Genomic DNA, 18,117 nt, shown 5'->3' on the forward strand with positions numbered 1-18,117 from the left:
CTGCTGGAACGTTCACAGTGGGCATCACGGCACCATTTGAACTGCTGTTTTCCAGGGACGTACCCACGATGGCGGCCGTCAGGACGGCCTTGATGAGGGGCAGCGAGCTGTCATAGGCTTCCTGCGGAACATGCACGACCTGATTCCTCAGTCGGTTTTTATGCAGGATGGACTGGAGTCCTTCTAGAATGCCAACCCACTTCCTCTTTTCATTCTCATTTTCTGTCAGAATGAGCAGCGAGCTGGTCTTGGAAGGTGCACCTAAGAGAGAGGCTGTCACCTTCACGATAGAAAACAAAACAGACAAAAAGAGAAGAGTCGTAAGACAACCAAACCACACCAGATGCCCATGCCCTGGCCGGAGCCCTTGGCCCTCGAGGTGATGAAGTGCAGGAAGCGCCGGAGGACTCGGGTCCCAGGGCCACGGCAGGGCGGCTGCCTCAGTTCCGTGTCCTCCCTGCCCAGCAAAGGGTCACGCGGGGCTCTGTGCCTGGCGGCTTAGCAGCAAACAGGAAGGGGGCAGAGTTAAAAATAGGCCTGTGAAGTCCCTTCCTGGTCAGATTTTAGTTAATTCTGCTCTCGCCAAAACTAAGATGTAACTGCCCATTTTAAAAAATTGCTTTCTTATTAAAATTAAAAGGTAGGTTCTCAGAATGTGTCCAGGGAAAACAGGACCTCAAACAGAAACACTCTCACCAAATCACACTCCCTGAGCACTTATTAGAAAACGGACCGCCTCAGTCGCTGCAAAGTGACCGTCATCTTGAGCACAGCGAGGCCATTTTCTGTGCTGGATACGAGAGATTGTTTCTGAATAAAGATGTGATTCAGTAAAAAATGATTCATAGACTTAGTTTCTAGTCCCCCCAATTTTACTGTGTTTATTAAAATTCCCATGGGGGTTGGGGGGTTCTTTCCCTGATCCACAATCTTCCAGAAACTTCCTAATGCCGCAGTATCTAACATTACTGCAGCGGGGGCGCCCTAACTCAGCCAAGCGGTGCTGGGGAGGGACGTGGCAGGGCCGACTCCAGTGCGTTCCGCGGTATCCGCCAAGGCTGCTTCTAGCAGGAGGTACGCTGTGGCTAGAGCAACCCAGGTACAGGCCAAGGGGGCAGGAGTGCCGGGTGTAGGATAGGGGTGCAGCAGGGGAGGCTCCCCAACAAGAGGGGCAGAGCTGGGCGGTGCACGGGGGGCGGGACGTGCACCAGGACCCAAGCCAGCCGGGAAGGCAGAGGACTAGGCCACGCTATGAAATGTGCAGAAAAATCACCGTATTTTACCATGTGATTATTTTTTAATGATTAATGAAATGTTCTCTGATAAATAGAAAAGAAAAGCCAGAACAGTTCATACCCTGAATATACACGGAATGTCCCGGCGTGTGGCATGGATGACGTCGGAGGCCAGGACCGAGCTCACTGAGAACTCCTCATCTCTGTGAGAAAGAAACATTCACACACTGGGAGGGACACACACAGGCTGCCCTGTCCTGTCCCAACCCTGGCAAAAAAGGGCACTTCCACCATGTGTGCCCACAACAGAAGTAGGCCCTGCCTTCACCTGGGTGAGGAGAGACTTGCCTGGACAGGGCCCGCACCCCCCGAGGCCCCTGCAGGTGTTTTAGTGGCTGGCAGGGCGCCAAGCCCTGCTGGTGTGTGTCACACTGTCCCAGTTGCAAGTCCTGCCTTGGCCCGTACTTGGCACACCAGGTGGTCGCCTGGTGGCCGCTTGTGAAGACGCGGGTGAGACGTGCCGAGACGAGTGCGGCTGCGCATCTCCACCATGCTGTGTCCAGCGCAGCCCGTGCACTGCCTCAGTGCCTGTGATTTCTGTCCACTGGTGGCTCCTCACCACCAGGCAGGGGCACGACTGTGCAGAGCAAGGGACATGGAAGCTGAATGCTGCAAAGGATCCGACATACCCCGCTGTCCTGGGGCACCCTGAGGCAGCCCCGCCCCAAGAACCGCTGCTGGAGACTGAGCCTCCAGGCTGGGCCCAAGCCCTGGGGCAGGAGCCGACCCACGTGGCAGCGGGAGAGGCCGACCACATCTAGGCACGCCCAACATCTAGGCACGCCCAACATCTAGGCACGCCCAACATCTAGGCACGCCCAACATCTAGGCACGCCCAACATCTAGGCACGCCCAACATCTAGGCACGCCGTTACGCAGAGACACGGAGGCTGCAGCCACAGCTCTGCGCAGAGGGCCCCGTCGAGCACAGCCTGTCTAGCAACATGTCAGCCTTCACAACAGCCCTCTACGTGGCAGTGACGTGACCCTGTCCACATCTCACAAATGGGAGATGGAGGCTCAGAGACGTCACCCGGAGGGAGGAAGGGGCCCCACTCTCTGTGCAGCTGATGCCAGGACGGCGTTATTACTGCCCAGAGAGGACAGTAAGAGACGGGGCCGTGCAGTGAACGCTGAGGCCGCACGAAGCCCACGGCTCTGGACGTCTCTCGCACACCGCGAGTGCTCGCCCCGGTGCCGGGAAAAGCACGGATACCGCAGCTCTTCTCTGGGATGTTTTCTTGTATTAAATAAATGCCTATTTGGCAAATTTTTCAATGCAAAAACATCCAAAGTAGGAAAAGTTTACAGTATGTACTTTAAGCCATAACTAAGCTTTCATCTGTTTTTGGAACAGTACAGCAATTAAGGTGAAGGTAAAAATGAGGTGAAAGATTACCAGGCAACAAACTCTCATTGTGGCTAAAGATAAGTCAGTCACGGTTCACAGAACGAGGACGGTGCCGCACAGACACCAACCTGAGATCCAAGACTTGGCTTGCGACGACCCCAGGCTGGGTGGACTTTCCTTCGGGCAGATCATACAGGAAGAGCTTACAGTCGCAGACAACCGCGTACGCCCGCTGCCAGCCTTTCTTCACCCCGGTGGGCTTCGGGACCTGCAGACAAACAGGGACTGCGTTCCACCGGGCCAGGGACGGGAGGCAGTGGAGGCCACCAGGTCCCATTAGATGTGGTCACAGCCTCCTTCCAGCTGCTGCCCGACTCCCAGTTCACCAGGACAGCTCCCTGTGTGTCCCTGCCCAGGCTGGTGGCCAGAGCTGTGTCTGGACACAGAGGTCCCTGCCCAGTGCTAGGGAGGGTTCTGTGCATGACAGGAGGTGATGCAGAGGGAACGGTGGACAATGTGCCAAACAGGTGTGTTCACACCAAACACAGGACGTCTGCAATGTTGTAGCTGGACAGGCTATGGCACTTAGAGACGGTCCGTGGTGGTTTTCAAACACACTTAGCTTTGGGACTTTTGCCCGTTGGCCAGACGCTCATCCCAGGAGGCAGGGACCGAGGGGACCCCTGGTGGATTCTGTGTGTTTCTGTGTGGAGTCCTCAGGACGCCCGGGTCACTCCGAGCAGTGGCCACGCCGGCCTGACCAACTCATTTCCCAGGAGGTGAGGCCTCCCAGGACTGGCACCAGGGTCACTTCATGCAGCAGCAGGACAGCTTTCGAGAGCAGCTGGGCACTTACTGGTCATTACACATCAAAGACACCGAGGGCTGACCTAGTGGGCCATGAACTAGGCTGTGTCAGCTGAGCCGCGTCCCTGGCACCCTCCTACCTTGACGTAACCTTTGTAGGCCGTTCCTATGCCTCGCTGCACGTCCACGCCAAGAGGCCTCTTGGACTGCTCGGGAGGTATCGGGCACACCTGGGGAGCACTGTCTTTGCAGGACACGTGGCAAGCAAACGAACACACTGGAAAAAAGAAAGAACACTGCCCTCAAAACTGGCTTCCTACAAAGCAGAAGTCACTGCAGAACATACAGCCTGAGGAGACAATTTAACGTATCACCAAGAGAAGTCCGGATATCCACTAAGACAAAAATAGTCTGTAGAACACAAGTCACACAGAAGCTCAGGGGTTTTGGTATTGAATGGATTTTCAACATGCTCAGAGGAGCACTTACGGGGAAAGTGAGACTCGTTAGCACCAAGTATCACCACAAAAGCTCGACTGCCAGCAGCATCACACAGGGCTGAGTCCCCAAACCGCCTTGCAGGGACCCACCCACGGTCAACTACAGGGCAGTGGTCGCCTGATACGCAGGGTCCTGGCAGCCAACCCAAATGCACAGGAGTTACAGTAACAAAAGAAAATGCTTCTGCTACCACGTAAAATGACGACAAAAACAACTGTTCTGCAGAGTGACGCCACCCCCGACCATGGCCAGGAGTGAGTGCCCAGGCACCCCGGGCTGGGTGCTCGTCTACGCAATGGGGCGATTACCACCCACAGAAAGGCCGGGTGAGGGGGACGAGACCACACCCCCAAATCCCACCACAGGGCAAGAGCACAGGAGAGAACCTTAAAAATATTAATACTATTAATAATGCCTAGAAGCAGAGACAGGACCATCGTGGTCATCAGTAGAGGATCCAATAATGGAAGACTTTACAGTCCTTTTCCTCTCTGATTTTAAGCAACCACGGACGGTGCACTTTATACTAATTCTCAACAGACGACCGGGCAGCCACAGCAGCACCCTGGGGTCCCAGCACAGCAGGGATCCACGTCAGCAAACCTCTACTGAGCGTTTACAAAAATAAAGAACCCGCCCTCAGAACCTGCACAACTGAACTTCCCCTCAGACTGGCCTGCCTGGGCAAGAACCGCTCCCCTGTTCTGGCTGGTGCCCGGACGGTGCGTGGGGAAGGCTGCACCCGCCACCCCCGGGCCGCGGGCCGACACTCACCCTCGCAGGCGTAGCCCTGCCGGATCAGCCCGACCATGAGGGAGGTGCAGTGGCTGCACTGGGTGGGGCTGGAGAAGGACTTGATGCTGAACTGGTGGGCCTTTGGCTGCAGGGAGAACATCAGGAAGAACAACATCAAGGCCACTCACAAACTTTGAGGAAAGCTGCGTCAATCTGGATGAGATCACATTTATAAACAACTTGGACAGTATCTTGAAAAGGTGAAAACATGCAATTTCTCTTCTCAGTATGTGTGTTCCCTAGGAGGGCTAATCAAATAGTAGTGGTTAAGACCACCTGAGGAGCTTGAACCAGAGAATAAACCAACACATGCTTCCTCTGGTGAGTTTTGCTACCATAAGAGATCTCTGGGCTGGAGTGTCATGGTGGCACAGCTGACGCTCTTGCTGGTGCGAGCTCCTGGTCTCCCAGCGGACCAGGACCGGACCTTGGGGGCCGGCCTGGCACCAGAATTTGGGCTGGGCTGTCACCCAGAGCAGCCCTTGCATATGTGACCAAGAGACATGCAAGAAACGTCTACAGCAGAACAGTTCCTGGAAAGACCCACTGTCCCTCGTTGGGAGAACAGACATGTTATGGCGGGACTACAAGGGAACACGTAGGACAGAAGAGCACAGTGCAGACCGGGCAGGACGGTGATTTACAAAGCTCAGCACAGCAAAAATAGTATGTTTCTAAGGTGGATACAGTTATAGATGAAGCCACGTGTCGGAAGCAAAGGAGTGACCAAGACAACTCCAGAGACCAGAGGCAGGATGAGGCCGGGGAGGTCGGCAGGGAGGGTGAGCGCAGGGCTGCGGGAGGGGCTGTCACAACCATGACACGTGACGCACCCTGCAGAGCTGCTGCTCCGTATCCAGTATGTTACCCAAATAAATGACCTCTCGACTTGGTCCCTGACTCTCCAAGAGTCTAAAAAGCCAAACCATTAGTTATGCTCACACAGAATCTAGCTCATCTCTAACAGGCATGGCTGCCTGTGGGTGAAACCATAAACAGAGGCCATGTCGACATGGACGACAATGACAAAGCCCATCCTAGGGACACGGCTAAATGCTTGCTAAGCTTGAAGCGTAGCGCCTTGTCACAAGTGAACTTTGATGATCTGTGTTGATGTTTACAGGAAAAGAAAGGAGACCCTGCAGCAGGGCCCGAGGCCGTCGGAAGGATAACGCAGACCTGCGTGCACCAACGCGTGGCTCTCCAAGACGCATCTATGCTCAAAACTGCAAGTTCAGTGTCGTTCCATGTATGGCGGGGAGAAAATTCTCACCCACAAGCACATGGTTCTCTGGTGCAGACAGACAAATGAAGATAACTTTGGAGGAGGAAGTGGATAGATACATACCACAGAGTGGTTACCACTGGAGGGGGGATGTGGTTTGGGGGCGAGGAAAGGAAAACGGGGAGACTGAACCGAGAGCCCTCAATTAAAATGCATTCGTGCAGCATGGCTGGAGTCGAGAAAACACGGGGTCCCGACAGTGTCCCGAATTATACATCTTTCTTAATGTATCTTTAACAGAATATGAGGGTCTTATTGTGTGCATAAAAAAATGACAAAGTTCATTTTATTTATACAAAAGTTATCTTCTACAACTAAGAAGGCGCCCTGGGTGAAAAGCAAGGCCCCTACCTTTGGTCCAGCCAGAGCGAGGGCCTGCGTGGTGGGCAACGGCACAGCGGGCGGCCTCTGCGAGGGCCGGGCCATGTCCTGGGAGACAAGCAGGACAGGTGAGCATCGGCCTAGCCCAGCACCGCCAGACCCCATTTGGGATTTACTTCTCTCTAGAATGTATCAGTAATTAACAGTTCTGCATTTTTAATCTGCTACACTGTTGAGACATCTGTCAAAGCCGCCCTCATCTGGCTGATGGACTGACAGTGACTGTGAAAATGAAAGATGGCCTGGGTGCCTGGGAAGAGGTCCAGCTACAAGCTGCACTGCAGGGACAGGTGGGCCAGCCGCGGCGTCTGTTCCTCAAGGGCAGCTGTGCCACGTGGACAGGAGGGCAGACCCCAGGGCTGAGTATCAACGGGGCAGCCCTGTCTTACCTCCTGCTGCTCTGTGCTCGCAGCCACGGAAATCGATGGGGACACTTCTGGCTTGGGAGCTTGTGTTTCCTGCTCACTAGCTGAGCTGGTCTGTGAAAACAAAGACAAAGAAATAGTGGGAGTGAAAGGACTTATTCTATAGAATTCAGGCTCCGCTTACATGTTCCTTATGTAAAAAATGCATTCTATCGGGGCCTGCAGTCCCAGCGGTTCTTACTCCGGGATCCTGTCACCCTCAGGTCCTCTCACGGACAAGCTGGCTTGCCTTCCCTGACGACCACTGAACTCTAAGGCTGGAGTGGTGACCTTACAGGCAGGTGGAGTCTGACAAGGCACAGTTACCACCAAAGGTGAGAAGCCATGGGCTCCCCCTCACACAGCTCTCCCACACTCTCCTGCAGCCTCCCACCCTGGCCGTTTAAAGGGGAGGACCCAGGAAACGTCAGCCTTCTATTTTATTCATAAGTAATTTTATCTAAACCTGGTAGCCTTAAGATCAACTAGCCAAATACTTCTTTTTTTTTTTTTTTTTTTAGAGACAGGGTCTCACTCTGTCACCCAGGCTGCAGTGCAGGGGTGTCATAATAGCTCCCTGTAAGCTTGAACCCCTGGGTTTAAGTGATCCTCTACCTCAGCCTCCTGAGTAGCTGGGACTACAGGTGTGTGTCACCATGCCCGGTGAATTTTTATATTTTTTGTAGAGATAGGGTCTTCCTACATTGCCCAGGCTGGTCTTGAACTCCTGGCTTCAAGTGATTCTCCTGCCTTGGCCTCCCAAAGTGCTGGGATTATAGGGATGAGCCATTGTGTCTGGCAGCCAAATGCTTCTTAACCTCATTTCAGGGATCAAGAAGAAGATCTAACATCAGCAGAGGTCTGTGGGCTTATGAACATGAGTAAGAATTTCCCTAAAAGTTTTATTATGCAGGGAAGGAATGTTTTCTTTTGTTCTAACAACTTAAGAGTTCCAAATTAATTTCACAATGCTCTATTTGAAGCTAAAGCCACCAAACTGCTTAAAAAACGAGCTGATTTTAACAAGTATTCCTGAAACTACTAGTTCCATCATCAAAAGCCATTACTATTTACAGACCCACATCCCCTGCCTGTGTATGCTTAGTAGCAAGTGTTAGCGCAGAGAAACAGCGTGCCAATGCACAGAAGTAGCTGGGTAGGTACCTACAGAGCAGTTTACAGCTGTATGTTGTGTCGACATCAGAATCCCAATGAACTAAATCAGCTAAACACTTTCCAACAGTTGCAATTAATTAGGCTGCTGGAGAAGGAGCCAAATTCAGATGGGATCGCAGTGCGCACACACACAACACATGCACAACTGTGTGCTGCAGGATTTGAATTTCTATACAAATTCACAGGGGAAAGGCTAGATCAATTAGCCAATTATTAAAGCTAAAAAATGTAAGCAAATTTGCTCCGTAAATAAGATATGTTAAATGAGTTAGAGTTCTATCTTTAAACAAGGAGCAGAAGAATATTAAGTAATTTAATTTTAGCCACGTAAAAGCCCCACTAGTTTTATTTAGTTGGTTAATTAATCAAAAGGATGCAAATTAAGGAAGAGGAGAATTGAGAAGCTGTTCACTAACAGGAGTGACAGCCACAGGAAGCCGGCACCAGCAGTCACTTACTTCCTCCCAAAAGGCTAGCAGAGAAGACGCAGACGAGGAGGAGAGAGAGTCCTTGGTGGTAAGAGACAGGAGGAACAAAAATGATCATTTCCCACCCAGTAAACAATGACGTGAAAATATATTGACTCGATCTTGGTGGCAAACCATTGCTAGTATTAAGTAACAAGTTTCATGTGTGCAAAGTGGAATAGAAGCTTCTCAAAGATTCTCAGAATCTGGAAACAACTCCTAACATAGACTCTGACCGAGGGTTTTTTCTTTGCAACAGTAAATGCCCTTCCCCCTCAATCACAGCGGTGTTAGAGAGGGATTAAAACGGCAGGCGTGCTGGCCATGGAGAGCAAGGCATGCAGATTGCAGCTTCTGTCCATGTGCTCGACTCTGCGCTGCGTGCTGTCCACAGCGTGACTCACTCTCTGACAGACGCCACTGGCGGGAAACCCACCCGCCACTGCGCGCTCTCCTCTGCCCAGTGATTTTACAGAAGAGCCGCTGCCTTCCCAGACACCTCCGTCCTGCAAACAAGCACTGTCTGTGTTCCTTGGCATCTTTGCTCATTCCTCACCACGATGGTGTCTAGCACCGCAGTGACAGATCAGGCACGAGGCTCATGCACCAACAGGCTTGTCAAAGAACCAATGAGTAACTAACAGTAAAAATATATTTGCTTCTTCAAAACTGGGGACTTCAGGGAAAAGACAAGCATTGCCAATTTGATTTAAAAAACTAAATATTTTGACAGGTGAAGGTAAACAGGTCTGTGCTCAGAATGGTTGTGTACAATACAAACCTGCGTGGACGTTGTAATAATGATCTAGGCTACGATGGCTGGTGCACTGCACCCCTGAGGAAGGCTGCTGGGGGACAGACCAGCACGGTCCCCTGACTGCTCCCTAATCACAAGGCAGCAGCCCCGGCTGACAGCACCTCGGCCTGACCACCAACCCCGGACAAGCCGACCTCTGGGTGGGAGAAGTGCGCGACATCTCCTGCTCCGGAATGTTCAACGCACGTCTGATGGAGAGGAAACACCAGACAAATCCAGAGTGTAGCACAGTCCACAAGCCAATCGCTCTGGACAATAGAAACATCATCATCATAAAATGGGGGAAAAGGGGGGGACACTGTTCCAGATTAAAGGAGAGAAAAGAGACCTGACAACTAAATACAATCATAATCTGCAACGGGACCCAGCACTGGGAGGGAAACCTGGCTAGGAGAACATCACTGGGACAACACGGGCCATCTGGACTGGACTGTCCTGTGCCACCAGTGCGGCGCGTCTCACGTGTGACAATCACACTGGCTCCACAGGAGATGGCCTTGATCTTAGGAAGTAAACGCTGAAGTATTTTGGTGTCACTGATGCCTGCATATAATAGTCACTGTCACATAGTAGTTGAGGGGAGAAAAGTCTGTGTGTGGAGAGAGAAAGCAAACGGGGCACAATCCCAGGTGAGGGATATATACATGTTCCACATACTATTGCTTCAACTTTCTCATGGGGTCAAAATCTGCTAAATGAAAAGTTGAAAAGCCGCCACCACCAACCACCGCTTCACTCAAGTTCTATTAGTGAGAGTTGCTTTCATTATTCTAACTGTCTGGCTTGCTACGACGGTTGCTAGCAAGGGTCCGTCCTTAGTCTTTCAGAAAAGGAGAGAAAGACTGCACTGTCTCCACGGAGTGCCACTGACTGCGGCACACACAGGAGGTGAGACTCGTCCCCCACTCAACAGCCGCTCCCTAAGCAGACCAGCAATCGGTCAGCGGGGCGGGGCCCCCACGGGCTGGCTTACTCGGCGTGTGTGCGGCCTTCAGCTCCGACCCTTGGGTCTTTCCCATCAACCACTGAGGCCGAACTATACAGCTACACAGAAGTCACAAAAGTGGTGACATGACTAAATCATTATTTGCTACAGTGTGAGAATCTGTATTTAAAAAGTTATCTAAAATACTCACTACACAGTCAGAGGCCTGTGTAGATTTCTCCCCTGAAGACACTGAGCACTTTTTAAATCTTATTTCCACTTAATCTGAGTTAAGAAAGCTTCTCTGGGAGCAGTTTAAACACCTTAAATGTCTCCAACCTTACACATTTAACATGCCAGGTCAATTATGTGTCAGAAAATTGATGAACATCAATTAAATGATAATTTACTGGTGTGTTGTGGTCCCATGGGTAGTTAAATCATATTATATTATTTCTAACTTATCAAAAATTCACTTGTCACTTTTTTAAACAAATGACTTACTCTAAATGTCAGATCATGTGCAAGAGGTGCAGTGTTGAAATACTCAAAAATAGAATCCTGGAAATCTGGAAGTTTGAGCCCTGTAAGAAAGAAACAAAGAACAGTCAAGGTAAGAAAAAACTTAAAAGACTGTATCTTATTTTTTAGATAGGAAGACTCAATGTCATCAAGATGTCAATTCTACATAAATTAACCAATAAATTTGATGTGATACCAGTAAAAAAAGGTTGGAAAAATACTTGCAACTTACATCATAAACAAAAGGCTCTAATTCCTGATATGCAACAAGCTTCTGGAAATTAAGAACACTAAAACCTGAATTTTCAAAAATGGGCAAAAGATACAAATACATAATTCACAGAATAAATACAAATGGCCCTTAAACATGTGAAAAGATGCTCAATCTTACTTGTAAGGAAAATACAAATTAAACCTACACTGAGATCTATTTGTCACCTATTCAGAGTGGTGCAGGTCCCAATGTCTGAAATCATACTTTGCAGCTGGGTCCAGTGGACAGCTCTGGGGGGCATCTGTCAGCACCTAGCACCAGCGTCTGTGCACGCTGCCCTGTGAACAGGCAATCCCACCTCTAGAAATCTACCCCCAAAATACACTGACAAAAGCATGAAATGCTCGATGCACATGGCCACCCACTGCAGCACGTCCCATGGTGAATGCTGGGGAGGAGCCCGGCACCACACGGGCTGGCACAGGCCCCTCTGCTGTACGGTGTAGCCATAAACGGGGCTCGGGACGGTCTCCCCCAGCACAGAATGGAGCCTTCTGTGTAACGGGGAGTACAAAGACACGCGTGACCGTGTGTGTGGATTTGCTTTATGCTTTCAAGATGGAACAAAGGACAAATCAGAAACTGGTTACCTTTGGGGAAAGTATCTTTGAATACACTGCTTCAAATTTTGACTTTGGAATTATATAAGTGTTTTATATAACTAAGAAACTAGTAATCTAAAAGAGGACAAAAGAAAATAAACCACCCAATTAAAAAAGGTTTATAATTAAATAATTCAGAACCATGTGATTTTAATTTACCAGTATCTGCTCTAAATTTTTCTTCCATCTTTTTCTTCAGAATTTCCATTTCTTCTAATAATTCTCTGTTTTTGGCTTCAGAATCCTTTAGTTTACTAAAATAAAAAGAAAACGACTTTATGAGGTCATCCACGTGCTGCTTCAGGGTACACGGGGATGAGAGGGTACGGTTTCCTCCAGCAGCTGGGAATGTGCCAGAACCTGGCACGTGCTCAGCACACTATGGACACTGGAAACATTTCAAAATTACAAACATTTAAACATGGATTTTAAGTCATGGCTTAACAAGGTGTATCTCCTGAAGCCCTAATGGAGTTTCTGATGTTCCCAATCTTGTTTCCAGGACGCGCAGCCCAGATCACTCAGCTGTCAGTCCCATAAACGTCCTTCCCACCATCGGCAAGATGGCGGACGGCACCAGAGAGCACCAGCACCACCCGAGTGCTGGCAGCCTAGAACTTCCAGTGGTTTTGTGGCAGGGACAGAGAAAGTCAGGCTGCCATAGGGAGCAGGAGGCGTGCTACTAGGAGTGAGGCTCTGCTACTTCTCAGTGGGGTGACGGTGGGCAAACAACATCACCTCCGTGCGCCCGCACTTTGGTCTGGTCATGTGTAAAGCAGGGGTAACAAGAGTGCTGGCCCTACGGGGACGTGGTGGGTTCACACGACTTAACAGAACAAAGTTCTTATAGTAGTTCCTGGCACAAAGGAAATAAATTTAAATGGCAGCTATTACTGTTAATTTTTTTTTTGCCCAAAACTAACAGGATTTGGGGCTTGGTGATTCTGTTAGTGACACTGTCACTTCTGGGTCCTTACCCACTTCAGAGAGAACTGTCAGGGTGTGGCAGAGCTGGCCCTGTCCTCCCATCCCAATAGCTGCTACCACAGGCATGGAGGCCTGGTTTTATGAAACTGTATTGTATCCTGTGTTAATATTTTAATATTAACACTCAGATATTTTAATACAGTATCTGCAAATGGTAGACTCTCAACAAATATTTGTTGAATTTACCGTTGTGTCAAAATGGTGTTCTTCTGACTGCTTGAAGTAAGGGAAAGAGTTTGGAACAGGCATGCCATCTTCAACCACTATTTTAAAATATTACCTTTAGCTTAAAAGGACAAACTCTGAGTTGATGAACAGCACCCAGGTGAGTGAGAAGCCAGAGAGGTGCCCGTCAGACGCGTGGCCGTGAGTCTTGCTCCCCAGCACGGGGCAGAAGCACCCCGTGCACAGACCACGGACCCACGCTGCTCTCATTGTTCCTTGAGAACACCAGGCACTGGCCCCAGCAGGGGGGGCACATGTGCACACTCCTCTCGCTGATTCTTATTAAGCACCTACTGCGTGCCAGACACTTGACACTGCTCAGAGCTCTCTCCGGTTGCCCTCACTGCCCTGGCAATGGCCTGCGGGGACGGCAGTCACTGCTGTGCCTGTTTTCCAGATGAGGAGGGTGAGGGCCTGCAGGGCTCAGGGCCTGCCCGAGGTCACACAGGGCCCCGCTCCCTTTGATGGGACCACAGCACACAGTACCTTTCCAAGGTGAGATTCGTGTCCTTGACTTTCCTCAGCTCCTCCTGAACAAGCTGCTTGGCCCGGATCTCTGCCTCAAGAGCAGACTGCAACTCCAGCCGTGCAGACATGTCCAGCTTCTGACTGCGGCGAACTTTCCAAAGCGGATCCTTTAGACATTGGTTACAATATTAAAAATGCACTTTAAGCTAATTGTTAAACTAAATTAATGCTGACAAATAAGCAACCTATCTTTGTCTAATCTTAAACCATTTCTATTATATTTTAATATTAACACTCAAATATTATCAAGGACTATCAGACCCAATTTTAATTCTGGTATTTTATAACTTTCATTCTTGGAAATCTTTAAAAAAATAAAATTTATTTCATTAGAGTAAAACTGATTCTACAGTGCAATTTCTATATGGGTCCACTAGACACTTTTATAAACCATTATTAGGTATATACATACACGATGAGGTCTCAGTTATCTTTTTCCTATTTCTTAAAATATTTTGCTATTTCTCCACCCTAGGAATTACATCTTTACTCATCTGTGATTTAAAAAAAGACTAAAATAGTAAGAAAAGGGAAGAGTGATGATCTACAAGGATGAAGCAAGAGTGAAAAAAGCAGCCGATCACACTGTCCCTGCACTTCCGTCCTGGGGCGTCCAGTGTGTCACATCAGCTCGCAGGAGGTACGAAGGAAGTCTGGAGATAACACCTTGGTACATTGGTAGACTTTTTTTTTAAGCTTTCATTGAACACAACTGCGAATTCTTTATTTTCCCCCGTAACAGTAAAGAGAAGAAAATTGCCAGAGGAAGACATTTCACAATTATCAGACAATTAGAAGTGGGTGAGGGGAACAGAACGTGGCCTGTTAGCCACATAAAACATGAGAGAAATCTCAGTGAGTCTTCAGATGACATGTGCTAGATGAATTTTTCAACTGAGTGAACAATATACCTCTAAGGACAGAAAGGAAATATATTCTCATCTAGTTATTCCTTTAACAGAAAAGCTGTTCACAGTATTTTGCAACCATCTCCAAATCCCATTTGAGAATCTCAACCATCCCACTTTGCTAAAAGAACTTCCATCTTTTGTGAGGTCTGTGTACAAAATTTTCTTAATGTAGTTAGTAAGTGCTGGCAAAATGTATGTGTAGGCCGGGCGCGGTGGCTCACGCCTGTAATCCTAGTACTCTGGGAGGCCGGGGCGGGTGGATCGCTTGAGGTCAGGAGTTCGAGACCAGCCTGAGCAAGAGCGAGATCCCCGTCTCTACTAAAAATAGAAAGAAATTATCTGGCCAACTAAAATATATATAGAAAAAATTAGCCGGGCATGGTGGCACATGCCTGTAGTCCCAGCTACTCGGGAGGCTGAGGCAGGAGGATTGCTTGAGCCCAGGAGTTTGAGGTTGCTGTGAGCTAGGCTGACACCACGGCACTCACTCTAGCCTGGGCAACAAAGCAAGACTCTGTCTCAAAAAAAAAAAGTAATAATAATGCATGTGTAAACATGACTGGAAGAAAATGGAAAACATGAAAATGAAAAAATTTCTGATCATTCTAACTGGTGTTTATAAATCTAAAATCTGAAAAAGAAATTATTCTCCCATTATGGAGCAAAGAACATGGCCGTATTCTTTTCTTCAATAGAATTATGAGTTGTCAACGTTTTTCAAAAGCACTGTGTTTTGAAGACACGAGTGCAGGAAGAGCAGGAAGTCCTGACGAGCGGGGACCTGTTGGGGCTGGGTCGGAGGCCTAGCGTCAGTGTTTACAGGGGGGGTGTACGCAGGGTCACGTGTGATGCAGAGCTAGGATTTAACTACATTCAAAGGTGCTGCTGCTTTTGGGTAAATACACCTTCAAACCAAGAAAATGTGAAACAAAAAGGAGTTTACTAAATTTAAGTTCTAGACAAAATTCTATATTGTTTTCACTATCCCTTTATTCTTACTTCTATAAATTATTCATAAAGTAACTTTTTTTTTTTTTAAAGGGCAAATTGGACCTAGAAAAATGGCAATAAGATGTCCCTGATATGTGGGGTTGCTGCTGCCCAGGAAGAGGACGGGACAGGATGGCGCTCGCTCAGCTCAGGGCCTGCCGCACTCCGGGAGCTCAGAGACATGCGTGACACTGACTCCGTGAGCGATGTCGGATTAATACAGCAAAGCCCCAGAGGGCAGAACCCAGTCCTGCAGATTTAAGATTACACCACAGAGCCTCGTACTCGATAATTATTTGCTAAATAAATGAATGATATCAAAAGACACTGTGATGATCTGATAGCTGACAAAATGTTAGCGTTCCTCAAATTAGGGTTAATGTTCACTGGCCACACAAAAGTCTCTCCCACCATTGGAATTCCCTAAATAGTACTTAAACACTCTATTCATGCTTGCAATAAAACCATTAGTGAATCTTTGGTAATAAAAATGCAGGCTTTAGAACAAACCCACCAGAGTTCTTGATCCCAGACTGGAACTCCTCAAAGTCTCCAGCTCTTCGGTCATCTTAGAAGCAAGAGCTTGAAGGTAACCCCGGGCATCTTTCTCGTCACTGACCCTAGAGGAGGGAACAGATGTCTGTCTTAGGAAGCATGGCTACCCGCGAGCAGAACCAAATAAGAAGGTGGATGTTCCCACCTTCCTTAGGACACAGTGACACAGCATCCTAGTGGCCAAAATGCCAGTTATCTTCGATAAGATAAAGCCTTTTGTGCGCAGAGGGTCAGTTCCCAGCTCGCTGGGTCTCCCTAGCGCCTCCTGCAGTCGGCCTCAGAGGCTCTCCGCCCCGTTTCACCGAGGATGTGAGGGGGTATGTGCAGCTCAACCCAGGTCCTTCAGCAGGCTGCGGGTGTGTTCCTGCACCTGCAGTCCCGTGTGACGATCAGTGCACAGGACTGCTGCCCCAGGCCTTGGAGGTTCAGGGGCAACAGCAGTGAGACCCGCACTCCAGCCTCACGGTGTGGGGCACGGCGTACAGGACAGGGTCACACGGAGGCGGGACCGAGAGCGCCTTGCAGACCGAGTGTGGAGTGCCTCTCAGGGTGCACATACCACTGAATGATCTCTGCAATCTGAGCTTCCCAGTGGGCAACTGACTCCTTCTTGGCGGCCAGGTCCTGCAGCTCATCCTCCAGCTGTCTATTTTGAGCGGTGAGTTTATCGACAAAGGAACAAAGCTGAAAGAAACAATTTTACCACATAACTCGTCAATTTGTATGTTAGCATTATTGAAACTGGAAGTTCTTTCAAAGATTTTAGAAGTTTTCTTTAATCATTGTGAGATTTTTCCAAACAAAGTTCATGATACGGACTTTTTGATTGCATCTAACTTAAGTCACATTTCAATTCAAAACTAACCCTAAAACTCACAGAGCTAGTGACATCAGGTCATTAGCACCTTTTAACTCAATGAAAACATCCTACATAAAAGACCAAACATATTACCTCATTGAAAAATTAAAGTACAGTCATGTGTCACGTAACAACAGGATATGTTCTGGAAAAGGTGTCAGGCGATTCTGTCGTGCAAACATTCAACGTATTTACACAAATCTAGGCAGCACAGCATAGCGCACACCTAGGCTCTACGGTACAGCCCCGGGCTCCCAGGCTAAGCCTGTGCAGCGTGTCACTGGACTGAATGCTGCAGGCAGCTGTCGCACCATGGTTAAGTGCTTGTGTATCTAAACATAGAAAGGTACAGTGAAAATACGGTTTATAACCCTGTGGGACCCCCACGGTATATGCGGTCTGCTGTTGAGCAAAATGTCATTACGCTATATGTGACTGTATTTTTTAAAAGACAGCAACTTCCAGTACTCTAGAGTGAAAAAATTACAACTTCCACACAAAGTGGCAAAGTCAGCTATCTTAAATTACCTTTTCGTTTTCAGCTGTTAACTTCTTGTTCTCATCAAACAGCAGCGCTCGTTCCCGCTCGTACTTATCTCTTACTGCACCCACCGCCTCCTCCATCTCGTTGTGCCTGCGGAGGTGAGCGAGAGAAAGTCTTCAAAGTTCATAACTTGGTCAGTGCTCATACTGCGCACGGGTATAAGCTTCCACTCCCTACATTGAGGAGCTCGTGAAAACTTACCGTTCTCGTTTTGACTTTTCTAATTTATCTTTTAACATTAAGATTTCTTTCTGCAGGGCCAACTGGTGGCTTTCTGAGTCATGCACCTCCTTCTTCACATTTTTCACTTCTAGCACGTGGGAGGCCTCACGTCTGACCAATTCCTCTTCATAAAATAAGACTTTCTTCTCAAGTTCGGATTTTATTTTGGAAATCTCTTGCTGATGCTCTAAAGTGGCACCTGGTCCCCGGCCTCCTTGCTTCATCTGAAGATAAAGGTTAAAATAACTTGACAAATCTGTGTCCTCTCTCGAGGCTCACGCTGTCCTTTCATCCCCAGCATGTGCAGGCACCCTCCCAATGAACACGCTCATGCCAGGGCTGCACCAAATGACGTAGCTGAGCTGGGTAACACGATCCAGATTTTAGGGAGGCGCAGTAGCTGCCTTGCAGAGGGGACCTGCCTGGGAGCCCAGAGGTTCCGTCCCACACTGTCGTGACCTCATGATGTTCATTCATTCACGTGACAACATTCTTTTGAAGGCTGACTCCATGCCAAGCCCCCTTCTAGTGACGGGTGACACCGAGGTCTGCTCTCATGTGGTGAGGGCGGGGGACACTGACAGCAAACCAGGAAAGCAGCAGACGAGACGCTAACACAGACCACGTGAGAAGGAATGGTGGGCACACAGGGGATGGTTAGGGATGGCATCTTTGAGGCAGGGGGTGACCTATG

General features: G+C 48.8%; 1 protein-coding gene across 2 annotated transcripts in view; it reads right to left on the reverse strand.

The window, feature by feature from the left end:
• The window catches only part of CDC42BPB (CDC42 binding protein kinase beta), a 117,852-nt gene that overhangs the window by 13,706 nt on the left and 86,029 nt on the right, over positions 1 to 18,117 (reverse strand). Inside the window, exons 15-28 of one of the 2 annotated variants that reach the window (XM_069490234.1) lie at positions 17,403 to 17,647; positions 17,186 to 17,291; positions 16,358 to 16,482; positions 15,758 to 15,863; positions 13,301 to 13,449; positions 11,762 to 11,856; positions 10,709 to 10,788; positions 6,805 to 6,894; positions 6,386 to 6,463; positions 4,729 to 4,834; positions 3,594 to 3,730; positions 2,775 to 2,914; positions 1,357 to 1,438; positions 64 to 280 (exon numbers count right to left, since the gene is read on the reverse strand). In XM_069490234.1, the coding sequence (XP_069346335.1) occupies positions 64 to 280; positions 1,357 to 1,438; positions 2,775 to 2,914; positions 3,594 to 3,730; positions 4,729 to 4,834; positions 6,386 to 6,463; positions 6,805 to 6,894; positions 10,709 to 10,788; positions 11,762 to 11,856; positions 13,301 to 13,449; positions 15,758 to 15,863; positions 16,358 to 16,482; positions 17,186 to 17,291; positions 17,403 to 17,647 (1,756 nt within the window). The remainder of the gene's footprint in view (positions 1 to 63; positions 281 to 1,356; positions 1,439 to 2,774; positions 2,915 to 3,593; positions 3,731 to 4,728; positions 4,835 to 6,385; positions 6,464 to 6,804; positions 6,895 to 10,708; positions 10,789 to 11,761; positions 11,857 to 13,300; positions 13,450 to 15,757; positions 15,864 to 16,357; positions 16,483 to 17,185; positions 17,292 to 17,402; positions 17,648 to 18,117) is intronic. The other variant, XM_069490243.1, reaches the window with a different exon arrangement.

The sequence above is a fragment of the Eulemur rufifrons genome, chromosome 2, assembly GCF_041146395.1.
Source record: "Eulemur rufifrons isolate Redbay chromosome 2, OSU_ERuf_1, whole genome shotgun sequence".
Lineage (NCBI taxonomy): Eukaryota > Metazoa > Chordata > Mammalia > Primates > Lemuridae > Eulemur > Eulemur rufifrons.